This window comes from Mirounga angustirostris, unplaced genomic scaffold (assembly GCF_029215605.1).
Source record: "Mirounga angustirostris isolate CCGP_5_RB_7025 unplaced genomic scaffold, mMirAng1.0.hap1 SCAF_6, whole genome shotgun sequence".
In the NCBI taxonomy this organism is placed as follows: Eukaryota; Metazoa; Chordata; class Mammalia; order Carnivora; family Phocidae; genus Mirounga; species Mirounga angustirostris.
In genome coordinates, this window is record NW_026991714.1 from 24,403,932 (window position 1) to 24,427,903 (window position 23,972).

Genomic DNA, 23,972 nt, shown 5'->3' on the forward strand with positions numbered 1-23,972 from the left:
GCAGAAAGCCAGTGTGACATAAGGATTCAGGCTGTGTGGCAGGAGACTCCGACACGTGCAGAGACAGTGAGTAATGGCGAAACTACCGTCACATCATACCAGCTGTACTTACTCACATCACGGCTGTAATTTAAACCTGGCTCTCGGGCTAGAAAAGGGAGTGTGGTAAGTGGCTGAGGCCTTTGGGGTCAAAACATACGATGCCTCTCTCTAGGTGTCTAGCTGTGACCATTCGGAGGTAGCAAACATTACGTGAGCAAATAAGACTTTTATTCCATTTCTGAGAATGTCAGGATGAAAAGTCAACCTCTATTCTTACTCTACAAAGAATTCCTGGAAGGTCTTTCCCACTTTGCACAAATATGGGCAAGGCTGTAATCCTGCTTACCGTGTCTGCTGATAAACCGGATACAGCTTTCTACCACCAGAGGAATTGCCTGGCTGGAATCCTGAAAAGCCAAAGAGAAACATAACATCAGAGTCTTTAAACAGACATAGCCCAGAGTCAGAGAAAATGGGCCAGACCGGGCGGGACTTGTCTCGGCTGGATCAGTGGCCGGTCCTCACAGAAGCATCGGGCCTGTCCTCCAAGCTCCAGAGCACGTACACAACCGCCTACTTGGAATGCCACATGGATGCCTTAAATTCAGCATGTCCTAAATGCAACTGATCATCTTTTATCCCAAATCAGCTTCCCACCCTCGGCCACCCCAAAACCAATCAATCAATCAATCAATCAATACGTTCTGTCAAGTCGGCCTCCTAAATACCTCTCAAATCCATTTACTTCTCTCCATCTCTACTGCTTCCAACCTGGCCCATACATCAGTATCTCAATTCCCATCCTTGTCCTCCAAACCACATTATCCTTCCTTCATACAGTGGCTGGGTGATCTTTTGAAAGGGCACATAGCCCATCGTTCACTTTCTAGGCCAACTTCTTTCAAAGACTTCTCGATAGTGTCTTTACACAGCCCTACGTGTCCAGGGTCCTGCTTTGCCTCCAGCTTCATCTCCTCCTGCTCTCCTCCAGTCTCTCTGTTTCAGCCACATTGGCTTTCTTTCCATTCCTTAGATCAGTTCTTTGTCCATGGCTTTGTATGAGCTGCTCCTGCTTCCAGAATGCTCTCCTCACCCTGGAATCCCACCCTTAGGGTCTCAGTGCAAGTATCACTTTCTTAGGAATGCTTTTCCAGATTCCCCAGATGAGATCAGGGCCCCTGTCTACAGGATCTCAGCACCTTGTGCTTGGCTCTCATAACCATGACTGTGACTTAATTGTGTGGGTATGAATATCTTGTTTGCATCTGCCACCACTATAATAGGTCATGCTCCACAGGGCAGATCCTGTCAACTTTTGGCTCTCCACAGCTGGCCATGATACTCTCACAAGGTAGGTGCTCAATTAATATCAGTTGAGGATAGCAGAATGAACCAAGGGGAGCATCAGAAAGGGGGTTTACTTGGCATAAAAGGTAAAAAGAAAAAACCCAGTTCTTAGAAATAGTGGAAACTAATTGGTACTAAACTAAGAAGCAGGCCTCCCAGATATCAATCTTCGCTCTGCCATTTTGCTATATATCCCGCCATTTACTTAACTTCTTTGGGCCTCAATTTGATGTCTGCAAATCAGGAAGGGGATGGGTGGTGAGGAGAGTAGCATTTCCTCCTGGCACATGAACATTAGTGTTTACCATTTACAGAGGCATTTCTAGAGGTGGTGGGTCATGGATCGGTCCTGGTAACAGCCCAATGGGGTGTGCACTGTTATTCTCATTTGACAAATGAGGGGACGAAGGCTTAGCAAGGTGAAACAGCTGCTAATAGTGACACAGTCGGTAAGTAGCAGGGCCAGGATCAAACCCAGGCAGTCGCCCTCTGAGACTGCACATCTCACTGCCACCCAGCCTATATCCCAGGAGCTCAGCAAACACTGCCAGGTATGCATTCCCAGCCTGCATCCCAGGAGCTCAGCAAACATTAGACGGTATGCACACCAAGCATTACTAAAAACCAGTAGGGCTTTATAATGCAGCTAAACACAAAATAATTCAGCTATGGGGAAGAAAGGCATCAAACAAAGGGCCCTAGCTAGGTTTACTAGCTAGAAAGGGCTGTAGAAGTTCAGGACAGGGGCGCCTGGATGGTTCAGTTGGTGAAGAGTGCGACTCTTGATCCTGGGGTTGTGGGTTTGAGCCCCACATTGGGTACAGAGATTACTTTAAAAATAAAAGCTTTATTTATTTTATTTTTTATTTTATTATTGTTTTTAGAGGGAGAGGGAGAGAGAATCTTAAGCAGGCTTCACGCCCAGCCAGAGTCCAGAGTAGGACACTTAACTGACTGAGCCACCCAGGTGCCCCCCAAAATAAATCTTTAAAAAAAATAAATAAATAAGTTCAGGACAGAGACTGGTTCTCAAGCGGCATGGGTCCTGTGGCTCCTGCCCCTTTCACAGGTTTGCCTATGTCCTCAAGTTTTTAGCTGTGGCCCTGGGGTTTGGCCACAATCAGGGAAGCAGCTGGATCTCATGAAGAAGTCAGGCTGCAAGAAGTGTGGCCTGGCCTCTCGCTCCCAAGCTTACTGGGAATGCGGGATGCCGCCAAAGGAAGGAGTGAGTATGCCAAGGTAGCGCTGGGGTTGGGAAAGGTCTCAGGGACCCAAATGTTCATCGTCGTGACCCCCAAACGCATCTGCTTCCTCCAGCTTTCCAGCTATAGCAGCCAGTGTCTGCCCTCTTGCTGCCATTCCTGACCTCTGCCAGTCAGCCCAGGGCGATCTTAGAGGAAGAATCTTGGTCTCTAATGAAGAAACTGGGTTCCACCATTAAAAATAAATAAAATATAAAAAAATAAATAAACAAATCTCCATTTTTTGGAAGTCTTTTTATGTTTACAAACATTGTTACTGCATTTTTTTTTTTTAAGATTTTATTTATTTGAGATAGAAAGAGAGCACGACCTGAGGAGAGGGGCAGAGGGAGAGGGACAAGCAGACTCCTCACGGAGCAGGGAGCCCGATGTGGGGCTCAATCCCAGGACCCTGGGATCATGACCTGAGCTCAAGGCAGATGCTTAACCGACTGTCCCACCCCAGCGCCCCATTATTACAGTTTTCATTTACAAAGGGTAGTTGCAGTGATAATGAGGTTAGTGATATGAGGGTTTGTAAACGTTTTCTGGCCCCAGATTTGTATTTAAAGACCCAGAGAGAGGTAGGCTGGGAAGCTCACAGGTTACTGGCTTCAACAAATTATGGGACTGCCAAGGGCTGCCTAGACTTGCAGAAAATGGAGTATCAACAACAGTTAAAGGGAAGCATGCAGGGTTGCAGAAAGCAAGACATCAACCTGCACGTTCATGGTTACCAGTGGGGCATCACAAGTAGCCCAGAGGGATAATCCGTGGCAGACAAGAGTGGGCCAGAGACCTGCCCTACCACACAATAGTATCTTCCTACTCTCCACTGCTTCAGTGGAGTCCAAGACAGAGTCTCGAGGGACCAAAAACTGGACGATGTCATGAAGGCCTCAGACCCTCCTACCGCCCACCCCTCTCCTTCTAATATTTCTGAGCTCTGACTGAATTCATTTCCCCAGGATGTGCCTATGCACTCCTAGGGGGCCCCAAAGACCCTCACTTCGCCACTGATTTCACATACAGATGACTGAGTAGTGTCCGTGTGTATTCTTACTCAGTGTCTGTCTCTCTCTTTCTTCCTCTCTCCTTCTCTTCTCCAACGTGAGAATCTGTATCAGTTTAATTCTTTAGTTTGCAATATTTTTGGAGGTATAATCCTAGGGTTGGAAGGGGCCTTTAAGGACAACTGGGCCCAATCTCCATTTGATTAGATTACGGGACCTTTAAACCAAAAGCAGAGGGAGAAAGGTAGTAGGCATAACTTGGAAAAGAGAGTAAAGCAGGGATCCTGTGATTTGCAGGAGAAAACAATCAGGAAGGTGGCCAGATGGTGCCTAAATAAGCTATTGTTTGGCATAATTTTTCATGAGTGAGAGAGTTAGGATTTTTGCTGAGTACTGATCTCTGTTACATTTCTTAGATTTCCGTTTTTACCAAGGGAGAAAATACAAGTCTACACAACTGATTCGATGTGGCTGATGGGAAAGAAAGAGGCGTCAAAGATAACACTTGGGGCTTCGGGACTGTGAACAATAGAGGCCCCCCATTAGGAGAAATAGAGAAGTTAGGGGATGTGCTAAGGAAGTTAGAATGGGGGGGCGGGGAGAGGTGAGGAGACTGATGCTCAGGGGAGGAGGCATTATCTCAACTGTCAAACTGATGTCCAGCCAGTCAGTTAGAAATTCGATCCAAAGACTCAGAACAAGGGACACTTGGGGAAGGAGAGAAAGGTTCATCTAAGGGAATGAAGTGAAAAGGGAAAGACTATGGAGAAAAGTCCAAAGGGCATCAAACCTTGGGAGCGCACCTACCTTGAGAGGAATGGAGAAAGACGACAAACAAAGAAGAGACACAAGTGATGGGAAAGAGAAAATGCTGGGCTTGAGGGTAGCAGGGAAAGCCTGGAAGCAGCAGTTGAGGCAGAAAAGGTTAGGGTGGTTTGAACCTAGGCTTTACTAGGGTCAAAAATGACTGGAACCCACTAGGGACCCTCAAAAACAAAAGCTACCAGATTCTTCGTCTTGTTTGGCTGACTTGCCATAAAAAACCAAACAATTATTTATATCCTTATACAAGACTACTCATCTTCCAAATGACTATTTACCTGCCTGCCTAGTGTAGAAAAACTCTTTTACTGATCCACCATTGGGGCTGAGCTGCTGGAGAGAAACTGGAGCAGCAGAACGAGAAACAAGGTCTTTATTTGATTGAGTTTTGGGTGCATCCGGGAGCTCTTGCGCACATTTAGCACCAGGCACATGTGCTCTGCCTATGACCACAGAGAAGCAGCACGATGCACAACAGGTGGGCGCTGCTCCCCTCTGACAGTGAGCCCAGCCAGGGCCGCCCACTGCCCGCCAACCCCGTGCTCTCCCACACATCTGCGGCCACAGTGCAGGCTCTGAGGCCCTCACACATCGTACTTCTGATCCAACTAGATGCAGGAGGCCCAGTTTCAGCCCAGGAACTGAAATGAACAAATGGTACGTTCAACCCTGTTCTTAGTGTTGAAGGGAAAAAAGCTGGCTCCCTCTTTATAAGATATCCAACTATTAATTTTATTTTTTTGAAGATTTATTTATTTCAGAGAAAGAGAGACAGAGTGCACACCAGCATGTGTGCAAGTGGGGAGGAGGGGCAGAGGGAGAGGGAGAGAGAATCCCAAGCAGACTCCCTGCTGAGCGTGGAGCCGGACGCAGGGCTCAATCCCACAACCCTGAGATCGTGACCTGAGCTGAAACCAAGAGTCGGGCACTCAACTGACTTGAATCACCCAGGCGTGCCCCCCCCGCCACCTTTTAATTTTAAATGCAATAGGTTATCCCTGGGAGGCACTCCATTCTTCTCTAGTTTTTTCTTTTTTTTTTAAGATTTTATTTATTTATTTATTTGAGAGAGAGAGAGAGAGAGTGCAAGCAGGGAAGGGGGAGAAGAGGATAAGGGAGAGGATCTCAAGCAGACTCCATGCTGAGAATGGACCCCAACGTGGTGCTCGATCTCATGACCCTGAGATCATGACCTGAGCCGAAACCAAGAGTCAGATGCTTAGCCAACTGAGCTACCCTGGCACCCCCATTCTTCTCTAGTTTTAGATGAAATTATGGGAGAAGGGGCAGAAGAAAGAAATAGAGGAACCACAGGAAGGAAAGATGCGATGAAATCTTTATAAATTAAAAAAATGTATAATTATCTTATTATATTTATATTTAATTGTATTTAATTACAAAGTTAAAAATGTATAATTATATCACTATAATGAGATCTGAAGCAGAGAAGGGGGGAAAAATAGTGACAGCAAAGCTAGGACAAGTGAGAGCTATGTCATCCGAATATCCCAGCTGGATGGCCCAGCTAGCTGAGGCAGTCACATGGGCTGAAGACCCTGTTGGGGCTGCTGACACAACAGAAACCATGTGCCCTCTACATTCGATTATCTCTCTGTGGCTACAGCCACTGTGAATTACCCAAAATGATCTTTTAAAGCCTGCATCAGTTTCCCTCTGAGTAGACACAAGACATTTTGGGGCTCTCCCCACCTCCTCCCTGCTAACTGCTGCTACATATAGCTCGTATGAGCTTAGCGGACACAAAATCATTTCAGTATTTGCAATAAGGTATAATGAGGAAGTCAAATTTGCTACTGCAAAAAACACTTAAATGAATTTTTTTTTTTACACAAGCACAAGTACTATTTAGATTATCCATTGATGTGCATTACCCAGCCCCTGCCTTCTAAGATCCTGCCCTCAGATGGGTAAGAAGAGCTGGCTGACCAGCGTCAGATTTTAATACAATACTAACGATCATGCAAGCACAGAGCTGAATATCAATTTTGCCAATCATTCTCAGGTCAGATTTATCTCGCATTTTCAGCATGTCTAAGAAATGCATCTAGGATGACCACAACACCAGGAAAAAAAAAATCTGCAAACCTACAGCAGTCTAGTCTAGGTCACTGGCTGCTGCGAGTTACTCACATTTGTAGCTTATGTATAAAATGTGAGGCCCCCTTCATGGTTTCCCAGAGAAGTGACACCACGGGCATGTCTGGCACAATCTGCTAAGTCAAACCAAATCTCCAGCAAGGAAGACGGTGCACGACTAGAGAGGGAGGAGTAAGTCAGAAAGACTCCAGCTGAACCAGCTCAATCAATGAAGTCAATATAATATGAAACGTACTCTGACTGAATGGTATCTCCCGAACGCAGGCAGGAAGTCAGGAAAGTGTCTGTCCTGCCCACAGTAGGGTTCCATCCGTGGGATGTGATCATCACACCCGACCAGACTGGCTCTTGCTGGGCCCTTACCTGCTTCCTCACGGTTGAGCTACGCCTGCAGTTGACCCCGCCAAATCAGAGAGAACCGAACCGGCACCAGGAGAAAAAAGAGAAAATGGGATTAAAAACAATCTGTGTGTTAGTTAATGAAGCAAGATGCATTATTCAGCTCAGTCCCAGAACCAGCTAAGAGACTTGCTAAGTTACTTTCCGAATAAAGCCCAATGAAGCTCTTTCAGAGCACAGAGGTCTCTGTACTTACTATCTGCAACCATTCAAAACTAGAGTAGGAAGGAACTGGTTCAACGGGCAGTAAAATGTACCTGCGTTAGACAATAAGATCATCTCTGTTTGCAGGAGACACAAGGAAACGCTAAAGGAAGCTACAGTTTTCTTTCTCTTAGAGATCCTTGGGGAGCAATTTTCCTAGAGTTTAGAGGACAGAGCAGCCAGACTGGAAGGAACCATGGCAGTCCTTCAGGTGAATGCCTTGCAAGCTCAGACGCCTCTTCTCCAAGGGACTTGGACTTAGACACAATCCCCCAAGCAAGGAGAGCAGCGCTCCCCCGCGTTTGGTGACATGAAGGCCCAGAGCCTGGCTGCCGGGCTCCCTCTGCCCCTTCCACCAGGCCGCTCCTGAGGAACCTCTCTGGAATCCTAGAGCTCCTCAGATCTAGTAGAATGCTCTTTCTTGTCTTATAGGTGAGGAAACTGGAGTTCGAAGGAGGGAAAAGAGCAGCCCAAGGCCACACAGCATAAGGGAATTCAACTTAGCTTTTTTTTTACTCCCATAGAGCTTTCCACAGATATGGGACTTCAGGTGAACTTACAGGAAGACTCTATCACCAAGAAGATATATATGCCACGGAATTCCATTATCCTGGTTCCCTCCAGTCAACAAGACTGGTATATTAACGGGATCTTTACTGTAATCCACAATGATAAAACGATGAAAGCCAAATGAAGCTATTTCTAAATAATGAGCCTATAATTGTAAATGGCTTCATGATTATTGTGTGTGTGTTGGCAGATAGAAGTGGTTGATATAATGGGCTAACCCAGGGTCTCCAAGGAGTCCAGCCCATTAAAGCTCTTTCCCCAGTTAAATCAGCACATTTTTAGGCATCTGAGAACTGTTGGCTGGATGAATGCCTTGCTCTCCGCCAGCTCACGAGTGTTCTCATAGCAGCTACATGACTGGGAGGGAAAATATTTGGCTGGGGTCGGGGAGGGAAGGGGCGGTGGGGAAAGACTGGGAGGGTTGCATACTTGTACATCAGGCAAGGATTTCTACCAATGTTGTTTGGCAAGTCAGTGCAATGTAGTATTTCATTATCCAGCAACAGTCCCTAATGAGGGGCTGTCATCTTTCCATGCAGAAAATCTCAGATCAAATGCTATCTTCTGATCTTCCTTCTCTGGGTCAGACTTCCCCAAAACCACGTGCTAAAGTCTAGCAGCTAAGGGTAGGTTACCAGGATCCTCCAGAGTCGAACACTTCTTTTCCTTGCAAACCCAATGGCTTTGGGGAGTTTCTGAAATTACTTCTGCAAATGATAACTCCCTTCATCCCGTTCTGCTCAGCTCTCTCCCCAAGTCACAGAAGACCCCATTTCCATCTGAGGATAGATGGGTTCGGCTAAGCAAAGGGAAGGAAGCAACCCCTGCCCTAGTCCCTTCCTTTGCAGTCACCCAAGGCCTTCATGCTTCAACTCCTCGGCTCTTTCCCAGCCAGGGACTGCTCTACCCCACGGGCCTCTCTTCATCCCTTCCCAGGGCTGTCCCGGGCCACACCTACCTGGCCAGACTGCAGTCTGTCCGCTGACCTGTTGGAAAGACAAGGCAAAAAGCTCATGTGGAAGCAGAAGGGGTGGGAGAGGAAGGGTTATTCCCAGGGGTTACCTGAAATGCCCTCCCGTCTCCCTAGAAAGCCGCTAGCATCACGGCGCTAGCAAAAAAGAAGAGAAACGCCCAGAGCCTCTTCCTGGGCAGGTGCTGTTTCTAATGCTTGTTCCCAGGGCTACCTATATGTCCCTAAAGCTTAGGTGTGCCGACCCTGCTTCCCAAAGGGAAAACAGGGGTGGCTTTAGGGGAACAATAGCAAGGCGGGTCATGCTTTAGAGAACAAAGTACCAGAAACCTTCCCAGAGGTGAAATCCAGCTTCTCTTCTGTGTATGTAGGTGTGTGTGTGTGGTGAGGGAGGGAGGGAGGGATGAGCTTGTTTGCTCCAGAGTAATGAAAACACACACACACACACACACACACACACACACGGTAAGGGCGGCAGGGGAAGAAGGAAGCAAGAATTGTTTGCAGGGAAGAGGGAGAAGATAAGGACGTTCTAGTTTTAGATTCCTATGAAATTCTCTTAGGTTGGGCTGGGGTGACAAGGGAGAAATGAGATTTAATTGCTATCAAACTGTGGTTCTCAATCCAATAGCAGGCCCTAATATTAAGTTTAATGGGTCACAGCCAGTTTTAAAAAATGGAAAATCTTAAAGTTCCTAAGAATTCTTATGTTTCTAAAAAAATACATATGCATGTGTACATCGGCCATGATGTGATCTATCTGTTTTCTTTGGATCCACAGTTAACCAAGCATGGTCTGTATTAGATAAACCAGGGGCAACGCAAGCAGGTGCTGAGCTGGGGACGAGATCATCCCCCACAGGCCTCATCCAAGCTCCTGGAAAAACAACTCCAAGGACCGGGGGAGGGCAGGGCTTTTTCCTTGCCTTTAAAGGTTGCTAATTGTTGATTACACTTCAGCTCATCCTGAGCAACATCCTCCCCCTCCCCTAACAGCCTCTCATTACTAAAGGCTCAGCTTTCATCTGCAAAAATATTATTCTGAGCCATTATTTTCAACATCTGTCCCATTTCCATTCTGGAATATTCATACACATCAATTATCCCTCTGTGGCAAGAATAAGGGGCTCTTGCATTATGGTGATAAATACATTCAGGAGGCAGGGACATGATGACTTGCACACAGGAAGATCTGCAGCTATTTCTTTCCTTATTGCTAGAACTTGTCATCTTTAGATGAAGGCAATTTGCAGCACTAATGAATGGTCACCAACCTTTGCCCCTCCACAGTAGCAAATCTGGTACATGTTTGTGTGTGTGCAAACCCATTCACACTCACACACACACACACACACACACACAGACAGACATACTCCCAAGGCTCTGCTCCCCATCTCACTTATGGGCTATGCTTATATTATTTTAGAAAAAAGAAAAAATCATGGTTATAACTTGCTTCAAATAGTTCTGGGCTTTCTTTCCTCTGATTCCCTATGAAGCGATCTGATAACCCAAGAGTAAAGATTTTCTATAAGCAAAGCTGGGCTCTCAATGCCCAAACCTGTTCAGCCTGAGTCTCTTGGGTGGTGGGGAGGAAAGAGAACAGAAGTTACCTAACAGGCATTCTTCACATAAAAGAAAATGCCTTTACAATCACAAGATCAAAGATATCATAGATAAAAAGAATTCAGCATCTGGGGGAACCATCCAGCGCAGGAAGAGCATGGGACGGGACGAGCGGGTGGGAGGCTCTGGTATGAAAAGTGTGGCTCTCATTCCTGACGCCAATGAGCCAACAAGTACCGCCATGCTTTTCTACACTCTGCAGTTCGTCTGAAAAGCGCTCAAGAGTTTGTTTTAAAATGTGAGCCTTCTCTGCAGGTTTGCCTTTCACCAGTGTTACCTCCTGGCCCCATCTTGGAGTGAAGAGATGAGCAGGGCAGGGAGGCGGGGCCAGGCATTCAGAGGCATCCCCAACCTGGGAATCCCATTAATCACAGGACGCTGAGAGCTAGGCAGGACCCGGGCAGGGTGCCCAAAACCCCAGGGAAGTTTCTCTTTCAACCTTCGCCTTCTGTTTGACAGCTGAGAAGAGAAAGTCCAGAGTGCCAGTCCAGTTCTCTGCTTTGCTACTTTCCAGGGTCTGGTGAAAATCATCCCTGATTCATGGACGAGACAGGCCATTCAGTACCATGGCCTCAGCATGGCCACGGCAGAGAGCGCTGCCACGGAGCATCAGGACGCTCCGAAACAGAAAGAAAGCGATGCTTTAACCTGATGCTACAGGAGGCAGCAGTCTGTGGGTCAGGCCTGCCTCTGAGAAGCTGCTCCCCTCCTCAGACCCGCTGCTATCTCGGCTCGCTGGCCCTGCCTGCTGGCTGCTACCTCCGTCCCGCCTCAGAGGAGCTGAGAGTTTTAACAAAGTGTCTGGAGAGTAAGGGATCCATCGGCTCCTTTATCCCAGTCATGGCAGAGGAGGGGGACAGGGTGGAGAGCAGCCTCACTCCATTTAAACAAATAGATGATGCACATTAGCGCTTCATTAAGCACTGGTCTTCTCCCATTACTCAAGCAGTCATTTGGGGCGGTGAGCTTCACATCAAACAGGCTAGGAAAAGAAATGCATTCATATAACAAGATCAGGCCCATGGGGCTCAGGATGGAGGCTCAGCCATGTAGGTCAGGGCTTGGCCTTCCCCTCATTGCCAAACCTCCAGCAGAATGCCGACACTCACTTTCTCCCAGGGTTTTCTGGAGAAGGTCGTGCTTGGCTTGTAGCTTGGTGATGAGGTTCCTGCCTTCCAGGTACTCCTTCATTTTCTGTAAGGGAGGAAGAGAAAGAGCAATCAGACTCCTGAAGAAGAAGTAGAAGAAGGAAAAAAATCACAGATGCTCAGCTGTACAATTCCCTTTTTGTAAGAGGGCATTTGGTTTCTGACCCAATTTCTACTAGGTGCCTTTTTTTTTCTTTTTTTCCTTTTTTTTTTTTTTTTAATTTACTCATGAGAGTCAGAGAGAGAGAGAGAGGCAAAGGCAGAGGGAGAAGCAGGCTCCCCGCCTAGCAGGGAGCCTGATGTGGGGCTCGATCCCAGGACCATGACCCGAGCCGAAGGCAGACGCTTAACCATATGAGCCACCCAGGTGCCCCAGGTGCCTTTTTTTTTTCTTTATTTCTACTTGGGCCCTGAGCATCTGGACAGCTGCTGATTTCCGTGGTGGATGAGTAGGCTGCTCTGTGTTCTCCTGGGAGCTAGCTCCACATTGGCTAGCTCTGTCTCTTAGAGCCCCTCATCCATCTCTTTCAGTTCCACTGAAGAAGAACAGGGGGGCAGGGGTGGAGTGGATGGACTGGTGGAGCCCAGATCCTCTTGGTGTGAAGACACACACCTGCCACTTGTCACCTCCACTGACATCCAGCTGCACCCTGGCCCCTCCCAGGGTGTATTCCAACACTTAGCAAGGCCAACGGCAGACTCAGCCCCTGCCTAAGCTGCAACAGAGCATGCACAGCATCTTCATCTGAGCCGTCTCTTAATCAGCTCCTTCCTCTCTTCTGCCGGGAGTCTTGGTGGAGAGCTTTGGATTTCTGAGCTTTCAGAGAGAGGGGCTGCTGTCCCCCACCTGCATATGCAACTGCTCAACATAATGGCAGTTCTCAACACGAGATGAGGTTATGGAAATGTGCTCCCATCTGTTCTACCAGTCAAAATACGATTGCAGTGCTTTGCCTTTTCTGATCTGACCTCTCTCAACCCTTGCCTGCCCAGGGAGAGGCCCGATTTCCCTGGACAATTCATCAAATCTTCAAAACAACCCTACGAACTCTGATTATCACTGTCCCCATTTTACGGATGAGGGCACCAAGATTGGGGGAGATTAAACAGGTTGCTCAAGGTCAAACAGTGAGTGAGCGGTGGAGTCAGTATCCGGACATAGGTCGTTTGACAATTTGGTGCATGCACTCAACCATCATGGTGGCACGCTCCATCCATTAGGGTGCACGGCAGAGAGAGAAGCAGAACAAAACTTCAGGGTATCAACTGTTTATACACTCGGGGCAATTCAAGAGTTTTCAGAGGCCCTTAGCACATACTGTGCACGTGACTTGCACAGTAACTCTGCAGAGCACATTAGGGAAGACATCGTTGGTTGCTTGTTACAGATGAGAAGATGATCTTGGGAGAGGGGGCTGAACTGCAGATCGCTGCCAGCTAGGAAGTGGGAGTGCCAGGCCTTTGGAGCCTTAACCTGGTGTCTTTCTACAATACCCTGCAGCCATTCATGGGGACCACCATTTGCCTTGGTTGTCTCCTGCTGCAATGGTTCATCTGCTGGGTCGGGGGTCATCTGCCCACATCTAAACTCAGAGGCAAATCGGCAGTGTTTCCCTGGGTATGATCTGTGACTCACTGACATAGTGGATGAGGCAAAGTGGATAAAACATTTTAAATTGTAATACTTCTGTCCTTCTTTCGATGTATGAAGCAAAAAGTATAATTATACATCAAGCCTCCAATTTTATGGCTATTACCACTTAGGATGAAGGCCGAAAAAAAAGCGTGAAAAAATGTGAGTTACTTTTAGTCTGTACCTTTCTGCACAGTGTAAACTTTTAACCAAGAGTGTGTATTTCTTCTCTCTCTCTCTCATGTAAAAACGAAGAAAAAATCTGCTTTCTCTGGGATGCACATCCTGGCCTTCCCATGCTCCCCCAGATGCCTCTGCGTGTCCCTCTGCAAATTTCACACAGCCCTGGCACAGACGGTTTGAGTCGTGTGTCTTTCTCTCCAGACTGCCTCTTCCCTAAGGTCAGAGTCATTATTCTTTGCATCCCTGATGCTTAGTACCCTGCCCAGCAGACATGCTTGAGGAATGAGTAAAGAAATGAACAGCCTCACTCTCCTCTGACAGAACCTTCCTCGGTGGTCACAATCCAAGCCCCCCAGTGTACCCCTACTCTCTCCATTAAGTCTAAAGCAAACAAAAACAAACCCTATACCAAATCATTTCTGTTGCTTTAGTCCTGACCTGTTCCCTCTGCTCCTTTGAGCCTCTGCATGAGAACATCTGCATGACAACAGGCTCCCTTGTCACCCTCCCCTTTCCATCTGCTCCAGCTGCCCGCTCACCTGCTGTCAGTCTTCCCTGGGTGATGCCTAATCCCCAACCAATGCCTAATTGTGGGCTGGGAACAGCACTGCAGGGCCCAGAGGTGAAAAACCTGCAGGAAACATCTACTGCTAACATCTGAACCCTCAAAGGCCCCTCTTTGGAAGGTTGTCCCAAAAGACTCTAAAGGTTTCCTAACGAGGAAAAAAAAACCTCACCAAAAAACTCTAACCCTTAAGACCAGACCAGACTCCTCAGAAAACAGCCAAAATTCTCAAAGGAAATGGATGCAAATTCCTTCCTCTCACTCATGTTTCTACTTGTGATTCCGGAAATCACCTTTTCATTCATGTCACAGTTCACAAGTTAACTCTGGCTGTCACTTGGTGAACCATTAAAATAAGTAACAATCTGATAAAGACATATGATGGATCACCTTTTCAGGTTCCATGAAATCCTGAAGGATCAAAAACTATGTCGAGGCTGACCTGCATCCCTAACAGTGGAAACAATGGTTGGAAGCTTCCCATCTAGGGAAGCTGGGAGTGGGAGGGAAAAGCCATCCCAGAGTTCCTGGGCACGTTGTCACCTCCCTCTCCCGCCTGTTAGTCAACCCTGGTATGTATGAGACAGAAGCTGGGAGAAACGACCTGGCCTTTACTGGCAGAAGACTTCAGATGCTGATGGGACACACAGAGAAAGGAGCAGAGGCAGCTGAAGGGAAGGAAGGCTTAAGTGGCTTTCTGATGACTTGTGGAGCCCAGCCGGCCATGAAAAGAACAGTTTATGTGTTATCTCCAAATCCCTACCTTGGTCAATTAAGGGTCACTTTCCTCATTTAAAGCATGTTCTGATACAGGTAATTCATTTCTTTCACTCCTTTCCCTGCACCTTGCTCTCCTCCCAAACATCCAAAAGTCAAGTCACCAACCTTGAGTTGTCATCGGGGGAGAAGAGAAAGGGCAGGATTCTATTTTAGATCACCAAACTAAAAAACCAAGCTCCTAATACACAGTCTGACCAGAGCCATTCCCCTACCTCCACATTTTACACTCAATATTATGAAAACTGAGAATTTCTTCAAAAAGTAGAAGGGAGGGGGCGCGTGGGGGGCTCAGTCATTAAGCATCTGCCTTCGGCTCAGGTCATGATCCCAGGATCCCATGATCCCGGGATCCTGGCTCAGGTCATGATCCCATGATCCCGGGATCCTGGGATCCCCGCATCGGGCTCCCTGCTCAGCGGAAAGCCTGCTTCTCCCTCTCCCACTCCCCCTGCTTGTGTTCCCTCTCTCGCTGTCTTTCTCTGTCAAATAAATAAATAAAAATCCTTAAAAAAAAAAAAAAGTAGGAAGGGAGGCAAAGAGTCTATGGGGTGGTCTTGTTTTGTTTGCCTCTGTGAGCCTTCAATTCCATTTTTATGATCTCATTAATTTATTTCTTAATAATTCCTAACTGGTTATTAACTGTTGGCAATGAATTTTATTTATTGAAAAGTATTAATGTTACATTTTTCTCTCAGGGTCCTTGTCCCTGACAGACATTTCTGTTGCAGCAAAATGAAAGAGTCTTAGTTGAGATATTGTAGTCCTATCGCTTACCTTGGGCAAGTCACTTACCCCCCTCTGAAAAACAGGGATAATAATGTCTTTTTCCCAAGGTTGTTAGCAGATGAAACAGGATAACGAGCATGACCATGATTATAGCATGCAGTCCAGCCAATGAGCAGGTAGTCAAGAATATTCCTTGTACCTGAATCACCCGCTCAGATAACCTAAAAAACCTAAAAACACAACTTCCCTAAACCTCTTTGCTTTATGCTAATATATAAGACAACTGAATCAAAACAGGTTTCTGGCCTTTAAAAAAAAAAAAAAGTAAGGCAACAAGAATGCTTTTCCAATGTAATTTAAAATACCTCTTCCCTTTAATACCATGGCAGTGTAAAACTCATGGACCTTGTTTATGCCTTGGATTTTTTTTTTTAAATATTATTTATTTCTTTGAGAGGCAGAGAGCACGAGCAGGGAAGAGACGGAGAAGCAGACTCCCCACTGAGCAAGGAGCCCGAAGTGGGATTTGATCCCAGGACCCCGGGATCATGACCTGAGCCGAAGGCAGATGCTTAACTGTCTGAGCCACCCAGGCGCCCCTATGCCTTGGATTTAATCTGTATGAACTGAAGGCTACAAAGGGGTGCGGCGGGGGGGAGGAGGGAGCCGTGTCTAGCCAGCCCCATGCACAGAGACAAACGAATGTCATTCTGGGGTGGTTGCTTCCCCACCTCCAGGCACACTGACCTTCCTCTCCTCTTCTCAATTTGTAAAGCAGGAAACAGCTGTCAGACAGAGTATGTGATAGAGCAGACCTGCAACAGGCAGCCATCTCCCTCTTTAACTGACAGGGTAGGGGCTCAGTAGGTACCTACTTAGCACACGTTTCCTGAGTGCCTGTAGGAAAAGACCAAGATAAAAAAAAAGATCTTGGACCACACCAAATCTAGGTCTAGGGCACTGCCCCAATGGCCAAGGTGCCATCTTCTCCCCTATGTTCTTACCAATTCTGCGCCCAAGGATTCAGGCAATTTATTTTATCAGCCATGACCTTTAACTCCTTCTTCACTCCAACCCCCATACAGGGAAATACTTAGGAGAAATGCCAGCCTTATAAGGTTTTGACAATCCTTGGCTAAACAAAGGAGCATGACTTCCCACGAGCTGGGAATTGGTTAAATAAATGATGGTACATCCATTCATACGACGGAATTCTGTGCAGCGATTTAAAAAGGAGGCAGACCTCTTTGGACTAATATGAAAACAATTCACTGAAAAAAGCAAAGTGAAGAATAGCATGAGTGGTCTACTTCTATTTATACTTCTCTTTATTTGATTTCATTATATTTCTAATGTAATTCTATCGCATTAAAGGATAAGTCGGTGGTTGTCTACACATAGAATATCTCTGGAAGAACACAGAAGAAACTGGTTTCAATCCCTGGCAGAGGGGAGAGGAAGTGAGGGTCAGAGAAGGGGGGAAGCATGACTTATTCTGTATGCTCTTTTGAACTCTTTGCATCTTTTAAAAAAAAAAAAATTTTTTTTTTTAACAATCACAGTTAAAAAAAAAAGCAATGGGATAAAAAGTAGACACTGCTGGATCATGTGTTATAAAAGATAAGTGATGCAAACCCCAGGAGATCAGGAAACACTGCCTCACTTAGGGCAAAAGAGAGGAGAAAGCCAATGATCTGAGACCAGGTGACCTGCGTTACAGTTTTATTTATTTACCTATTTAGAGAGCATGTGTGAGCCGGGGCAGGGCAGCCAGTGGTGCAGAGGGAGAGAGAGAATCCTAAGGACGCTCCACACCCTGCGCGGAGCCCATCAAGGGGCCCGATCTCGTCACCCTAAGATCATGAGCTGAGCCAAAATCAAGAGTCACTTTGTATCGATGTCATCTGGGCAGGTCAATCTGATGACAGCCGAGAACGGCTAGACAGCTTTCTAGCAGCCCTCTGGGTTGCTAGGCACACTACCTACAAGTCAAAGCCATTGTAAGGGACCTCTTCCCAACTTTCCAAGAGAAGGGAGCTTCCAGGATGCGCTACTCTGATGTTTTTGAAGGACACAGAAAAAACCAGGGGCGACGTCTGTGGAGACAACAGACCAGGAAAAGCACACCTGCAGTTCTGTGGGCTTCGTATGGTTTGGCAAGCACAGGCAGTCATGCTAATGCGCATGCTCCCCTTTTCTGAAATGTCCGATTCACCACCCCCAAGAAGGCCTCTTATCATGAAATGAATTATTTGATGCATTCCCCGCACCAGTCACGAACATGATGAATTCTCTTATACATCGAATACTACAGAAGCCCAGACAAAAAACGTTCCTGTTGGCTATGGAAATTTGCACACAATTTTGGTAAGTAGCACTCCAGCCATAAAAGATAGGAAGTGGGCTAGGGGTGAAAGGGTGGGCAGGATTTGAGAGGTCACCGGTTTGAATATGGTCATCCCTGCTCTTACTAAAGGTCAACTTGCATACACATGGTCATTGCTTCACTGAAAGCCAGAAAGTAATTCTGACGGTCTCAAATACAGACTTTTATGTCAAAATTTCTTATTTAATAAAAAATGGAAATCTTCTGCAATGTAATGAGATTGGGTCATTAAGTAGTGTTATATCTAAGCAGTGCAGACAGACCAGCCAAACAATCCTATTATTAAAAGCCTCTAGAGTGTTCAACAACCTCCCGAGATAAGAAAGCTTGGGGTGGCGAGACAGCCCTCATGATAGACAAGAAGTCCTCGTTCTGTCTAGCCGGGGCTTCGCATGCCTTTATGCTTTGCAGAGATTACTCTTTCCTCAAGGAATGCCATTCTCTACTTGATTCACTGCCTGGCTCACTCATCCCTCAAGGTCAAGCACAAAAGTCACTTTGTATGTGATGTTTCACCAACTCCACCCATCTTGGCCACCATTCACGTGCGTGTGCATGTATGCACCGAAAATTTTTCATACTTATTTTTTTGATTGCAAAAATCAATCTACTGTAATGTTTAGAAACATACAAAGTGAAAAAGGAAGTTCTCCCTTCGGATGCCTAATCCCATCATTCCCCGCTTCACTCCACACTCCCGGCATTCCCAGCTTTAGCATCGTGCCTGGCACATAGAAGATCCTTGATAAGTTATTGATGAGTAATTCAATAATGATTAATGAATATGTTAATAATGACTGTAGTGACAATAAATTTTCAGCACTTATTGAGCACTAACTACAAACCAGGCAGTGTGCTAAATATTTTACAAAAAAGGATGAATGGGCCAAAATATCATTCCGTTATTTCTCTGTGCAGATTTTAGTATTTCACTCATAAATATACTTAACGTTATGATGAAATGAATTGGAAAAATATTATCACTTGTTAAATGAAAGCAAATTATAAAATAATATGCACAGCCAATATCCCACTTTTTGTAATACATTTTAAATACATATTCACATAGATGTTTGTGTGTGCAGAGAAAAAAAAAACAGGAAGGGAATACATTAACACTCTTATCTCAAGGTAGTGCTATTGTGGATGATTCTTATTTTTTTCCTTTTTGTTTCTAAATTTATATCATATGCATGTTTTGCTTCACATAACAAGAAAAAAGTTATTTTAAAAGAATAATACTGTTAAATCATTCCTTTTCAACAGCCTTCTTCAGGATTAAAAAAAAAATGTGAAAAATTCTTAGCTTAAGTAAAAAAAACGGATTTCTTTTTTTAGGGAAGATAGCAAATCACTAGTGTTCTTAATGGAGAAAGGGCAGTGTTCAAAGAAGAATTAAACAAATTGTTCCAGTTGGAGGAAAAATTCAATTTACTGCATGCAGACTGTGTTTCTTGACTGAAAAACAAGTTAATCCCTCTCATTCAGAATCAGGATGCATATTCACTAGCTATATTTCATCTCACATCTGCAAATTTAATTTCTCCTTTCTTGGTTGTCAGAAGATGAGAAAATAAATTTTAGTCCATCAACGAATCCTACTTGGCAAGCTCAAAATAACTTAATTATTAAAAAGCAGCACCAAAGACCAGTCAGCAACCTTCCCAAGGACTGTTAACACAACTTGAAAAAAAATTGGGTCCGTTTGTCTAACAGAAGAGTGGGAGATACATGGATAAGGAAATACAGTGTTTTGGAATTCTCTGCAAACCACTGACCCTGCACGTTACCTGTCCTTTTGAATTTTAGTCATAATTATGAAAGATAGCTTCCCATCAGCAAAAACTATAAAAAAATGTCATTGCATCACCTAGCAGAGATTATCCACTTTAGAAATAAGATGGGTGTTAGCCAGAATATTTGGATGTAGTTCCCAAGAACTAAGAAATAAAGATCTCCTTTCGTGACCCCCCTATGGCTGAGAAGGAAATGTTCCAACAGAAGCCTACTAGATGCTTAACAAAAATTCTTAAAAAAAAAAAAGTCTTCTGGGGGAAGGAAAAAAAGAAAATTCCTTTTCTTCCTAGCAGTGTACATGGGAGCACCCTTCTCTTGGGGGTCCCTGTTAGACACATACAACTTAGAGATATCTGTGTCTTAATTGAAGTTGAGGAATGGTCTCCGAATATGCCCAGATCCAAATCAAGATATTCAAAGACTGCGCTTCCAACATTTGACAAGGGCTCCAGGTTCCAAGTCTCCCTGTGGGCTGCAGGGGTTCCTCCAGAGCCACTGAGCCCCCCTCACCGTGAAATAGAACTGCTCCGTCTCTTGCTGGTTGGCTCTCCTCTTAGCGATGCTGGGCTTGCTCATGAAGGTTTCTGAGACTGTGGACTTGACGGATTCCATAGAGTTGCTGTACTGGAAGCAGTCGGACACATCAAAATCCTCAACAGTCACAATGTCCTGGATGGTCTGCAGAGTGGCTTCCATCGTCTTCTTTACCTGCCACGACAAGAGCCAATATAACGCGTGAGGGGCAGGCTGCAGAGGGGCAGGTGATGGAGAAGCTGGGAGGAGTGGGAGAGGAGTGGCTGCCAGGGACCGGGGGCTGCTGTCAGAAGAGGCAGCTCTGCTCCCCATCGGACGGTGCTGAGTGACTGACGTGGCCATCACATGGACTCTGTTTTACAGTGCTCCTCTCTCCAGGGAGGACCTCAAAACCACCCCCCTCTTCATGCTAGGTATTTGACCCAGCTCTTTTTTTTTTTTTTTAAAGATTTATTTATTTATTTGAGAGAGCGAGAATGAGAGAGAGTACATGAGAGGGGGGAGGGTCAGAGGGAGAAGCAGACTCCCTGCCGAGCAGGGAGCCCGATGCGGGACTCGATCCCGGGACTCCAGGATCATGACCTGAGCCGAAGGCAGTTGCTTAACCAACTGAACCACCCAGGCGCCCTGACCCAGCTCTTATATTTAGTGTTGACTTTTTAAGTTTAGTATTAGCTCTGGGCTATAAGGGAAGTGCTAATGGAGAGAATAAAACAAATCCAAACCAACCTCATGATGTAAAGAGCTAGTTAAAATGTGAGAGGGGCCTGCCATGCCCCGCGCTCTGTTTCATGACCTTCAGCATATCAGTGGATTTGCTCCTCCATTCGCAAACGAAGGGGCCCCACCCCCAGTCCTTCCTGATCTTCCCGGGAAAAGTAAGACTGACTGAGATGCCAAGGAAGAAATCCCGTGAGCACAAAAGAAAGAAGCTGGATGATTAATCGTGCTGCCCTTTTGAACTAGTTGTTAAAAGCAAGGACACTGGGCCCAGAAGAAAGCCCCCCTTTTCTAAGAGGATGGAGATGTTTTAAGTGTCAAAGTCAAAGGCCTCTGTTTGTCTGAAAATGCTGGAAAAAGCCAGGCATGAGGGGGTGGCTCCAGAGACACAATATTGTTCACACAGCTGCCAAGTGCCATTTTGATTAAATGTGTGTAGAGGGGCAAGAAAAAAAGCATTTGCAAAAGCTCAAAATAGAGCTCAACCTTTGGCAATGCAAGAGCAACTTCCTGGAGTTCAAGGGCAGGATGTAGCAGAGGGGGAAAATCCAAGGCTACGTTTGGCTAGGAAATGTTTGTGGCAGCCCGGACGTTCTCTGCATGCTCCTTCCACCTGCTCCCAGAGGGGCAGCAAGAAAGAGGTTCAACAGGGAAACGCGGAGGGGGCCTCCAAGTCTCCTAAGCAGGAAACTCACCTCCTCGTTCTCGATCTTCAGAGTGGAGAGGCGAGACTGCAGTTGCTGGCATCTCTGCACCAGCTCGCTCTGCACAGGCTGCTGGGCACAGAGCTGGGAAGCCTGCCGAAAGAAAGCAACACCGGGTCAGGAAGAGGACATGGTTCTTCTGGTGGTTCCAGAGTCCCACTACTACTAATAAAAGTCCTCATGTTCAAGCTGTAAGCCTCACAGTTTCCATGTGCAAACAAAAATCCAAAGGCAGCGTGTGTGAACCTCTTCTGGGACCAAACAGCACAAGGAGGGAATGAGAAGTGGGACCTGTTTGGAAAGACCAGATCCCTCCGTGTGGGGCCCATCCCCAGGCTGGCGCCCGGCAGGCTCTGCGGCTCCGCAGAAGCCAGCGTTAGGCCAGAGCAGGGTGCCTCGGGCAGCCCCAGCTCCACCTACACAATGCTTTGGCAGAGAGGATTTCCTGCTAGAAGTCCGAGTGGCCACCTCTCCGGCCCCTCCTTCACCCTACTCCGTGCACCAGAGTGAAAGCAGGAGAGAAGTGGGTCAGGAGGCTAGCTTGCCGCGCCGGCAGCCAGCGTGTTTATAAATCTGGGTCACGCATGAGAAGTCTGACTCAACGAGAGAAAGTATAAAGCCAGGAACAAGTCCACGGGCTGTGCTGGAGGGCTCCAGAGGGCATAGAATCTGGTGGAACTTGGCACTTTCAAAGAGCCATCGTTTTGCCCCAGGTTTGCACCAGATCTGTGTGGGCAAGGAGTCTGCCCTGCCCCTAAGGACTGCCGTCGATAAGCTTTTCCCTCTGGGAAAAGATGCCTGAGCCAGTCTCCCGACAGGGGCATGGCTATGGAATGGGCAGGAGGTGACCCACAGTCCCCAGGCTGGCAGATGAGGAGGGAGGGCCCACGTGGAGGCAGCTCCTGTCACCTTGCCACCATGTGTCCCTCAGCCTCCTGTCTGCAGAGAGACATCTGGACAGAACTGGCCTCCTTCTTCCTCAGCAATGAGTGGGCACATTCACATGCCCACAGACCATTCTCTTGCTTGGAAGACAAAACCTCTCTTCAAATGGAGGGGGCTGGGACTTGACCTTTTCCTCCATTGGCTTTCAAGCTCCCAACCAACTTGACCTCCTCCCCCAGCTGAGGGGCTGGCCTGAGCCAGCTCTCAGATCTGAAGAGAGCTGACTTCACTCTGGCTCTTGGATAAGCAGACACAATGGAGAAAGCTCAGTGGCCAGGATGGGTGAGAGCCAAGAGTGAAACTCTCTGGCTGCCTGATGTCACTGGTCAGGCATCCAGAGCTCCACAAGCCTCTGGGGGCACCAAGGGTAGAGCCAAGCACCTCCTCCTAGTACATCTGAGAGTGCTTGGCATCAACTCATGTGCTGAGCGCCCCAGAACACCAGTGAGTGTGGGGCCTTGGCCAATTTCAGGGCTTCCGGTCAAAATGCCACCCGAGCCTTGGCCCTAGTTCAAGGACTTCCAGGCAGCCCTCTCTTGTTGCCTCCACAGTCTATAGACAGCCCACACTGGTGGGGACAGACTGGCTGCGGGGACCAAGAAAAACTCGCCTTCTCATCTCTTTTCATTTTCTACTCCTAGGAAGGCTGGGCTGGAATGCAGAACCTTTGCATGGGGAGCATGCAAGATCTAGGGCTGACCCTGGCCCCTGCCTGGCTCAGCCACTGATCAGCTGTATCACACAAAGGGAGGGCGGAGGTAGAAGAGTGAACTATTGATTTTAAAGTAACCAAGACCTAGCAGGGAGGACTCACAGAGGGAAAATGACCTCCACGCCTGTGCCTTTAAGAAGCAGCAGGGCTGTTGATGCATGCTTTGGCAGAGGTCCTCTACCGGGGTGCAAGGTCATGCATTTCAGCTGTGCTCCGCAGTATGAAACTGAGGCACTGACGGGGCCACGAGAGGCCCGAGCACCCGGCATTTGGGTTCTCCCTTTATGGAGAGAAGCTGCTTGGCTCCGAAGGCAACTCAGTCAACACCAGAAAACGTATCACTCCACTTAGCTGGTGCCCAAGTTGCACCGATTCTTGGGAAGGAATGTCAGTGGCAGCTGGAGAAGGGGACTGGAAGAAAAGTTGGACCAGAAGCCAGGGCAGGTGAGGAATGGGGCTTCCTTGGGGCCTCGGTGACACCCCCCCCCCCCACTCTGACTGCACACACTGCCATTTCACTTCCCCATCTGTTCAGACGCTGACATTTCCTAAGTCACAGAAATGGAAACAAACTGTACATGGTTTGGTTTTCCCTGAGGAGAAGAAAGAAATCATCTCCACATTTTGTCTTTAGGATAGAAATGTCCCCTTTTCCACTGTGGACTATCGATGACAGCAAATCCTCTAGTTACACTGCCAACACTTGTCATTCTGGGACAGGGTTTTCTAAAAAGCATCTGGAGACTAATCCTACTGGAAACACCATTCCCTTGTTGAGAGGACACGG

At 46.9% G+C, this 23,972-nt stretch overlaps 1 protein-coding gene across 12 annotated transcripts in view; it reads right to left on the minus strand.

The window, feature by feature from the left end:
* SRGAP2 (SLIT-ROBO Rho GTPase activating protein 2) overlaps positions 1 to 23,972 on the minus strand; it is a 227,820-nt gene that overhangs the window by 34,194 nt on the left and 169,654 nt on the right. For all 12 annotated transcript variants that reach the window (XM_045876931.3, XM_054507924.2, XM_064593903.1 and 9 more), the window contains exons 9-14: positions 21,520 to 21,621; positions 20,081 to 20,278; positions 11,462 to 11,546; positions 8,715 to 8,742; positions 6,947 to 6,971; positions 389 to 449 (exon numbers count right to left, since the gene is read on the minus strand). In XM_045876931.3, coding sequence (XP_045732887.1) covers positions 389 to 449; positions 6,947 to 6,971; positions 8,715 to 8,742; positions 11,462 to 11,546; positions 20,081 to 20,278; positions 21,520 to 21,621 — 499 coding nt within the window. The remainder of the gene's footprint in view (positions 1 to 388; positions 450 to 6,946; positions 6,972 to 8,714; positions 8,743 to 11,461; positions 11,547 to 20,080; positions 20,279 to 21,519; positions 21,622 to 23,972) is intronic.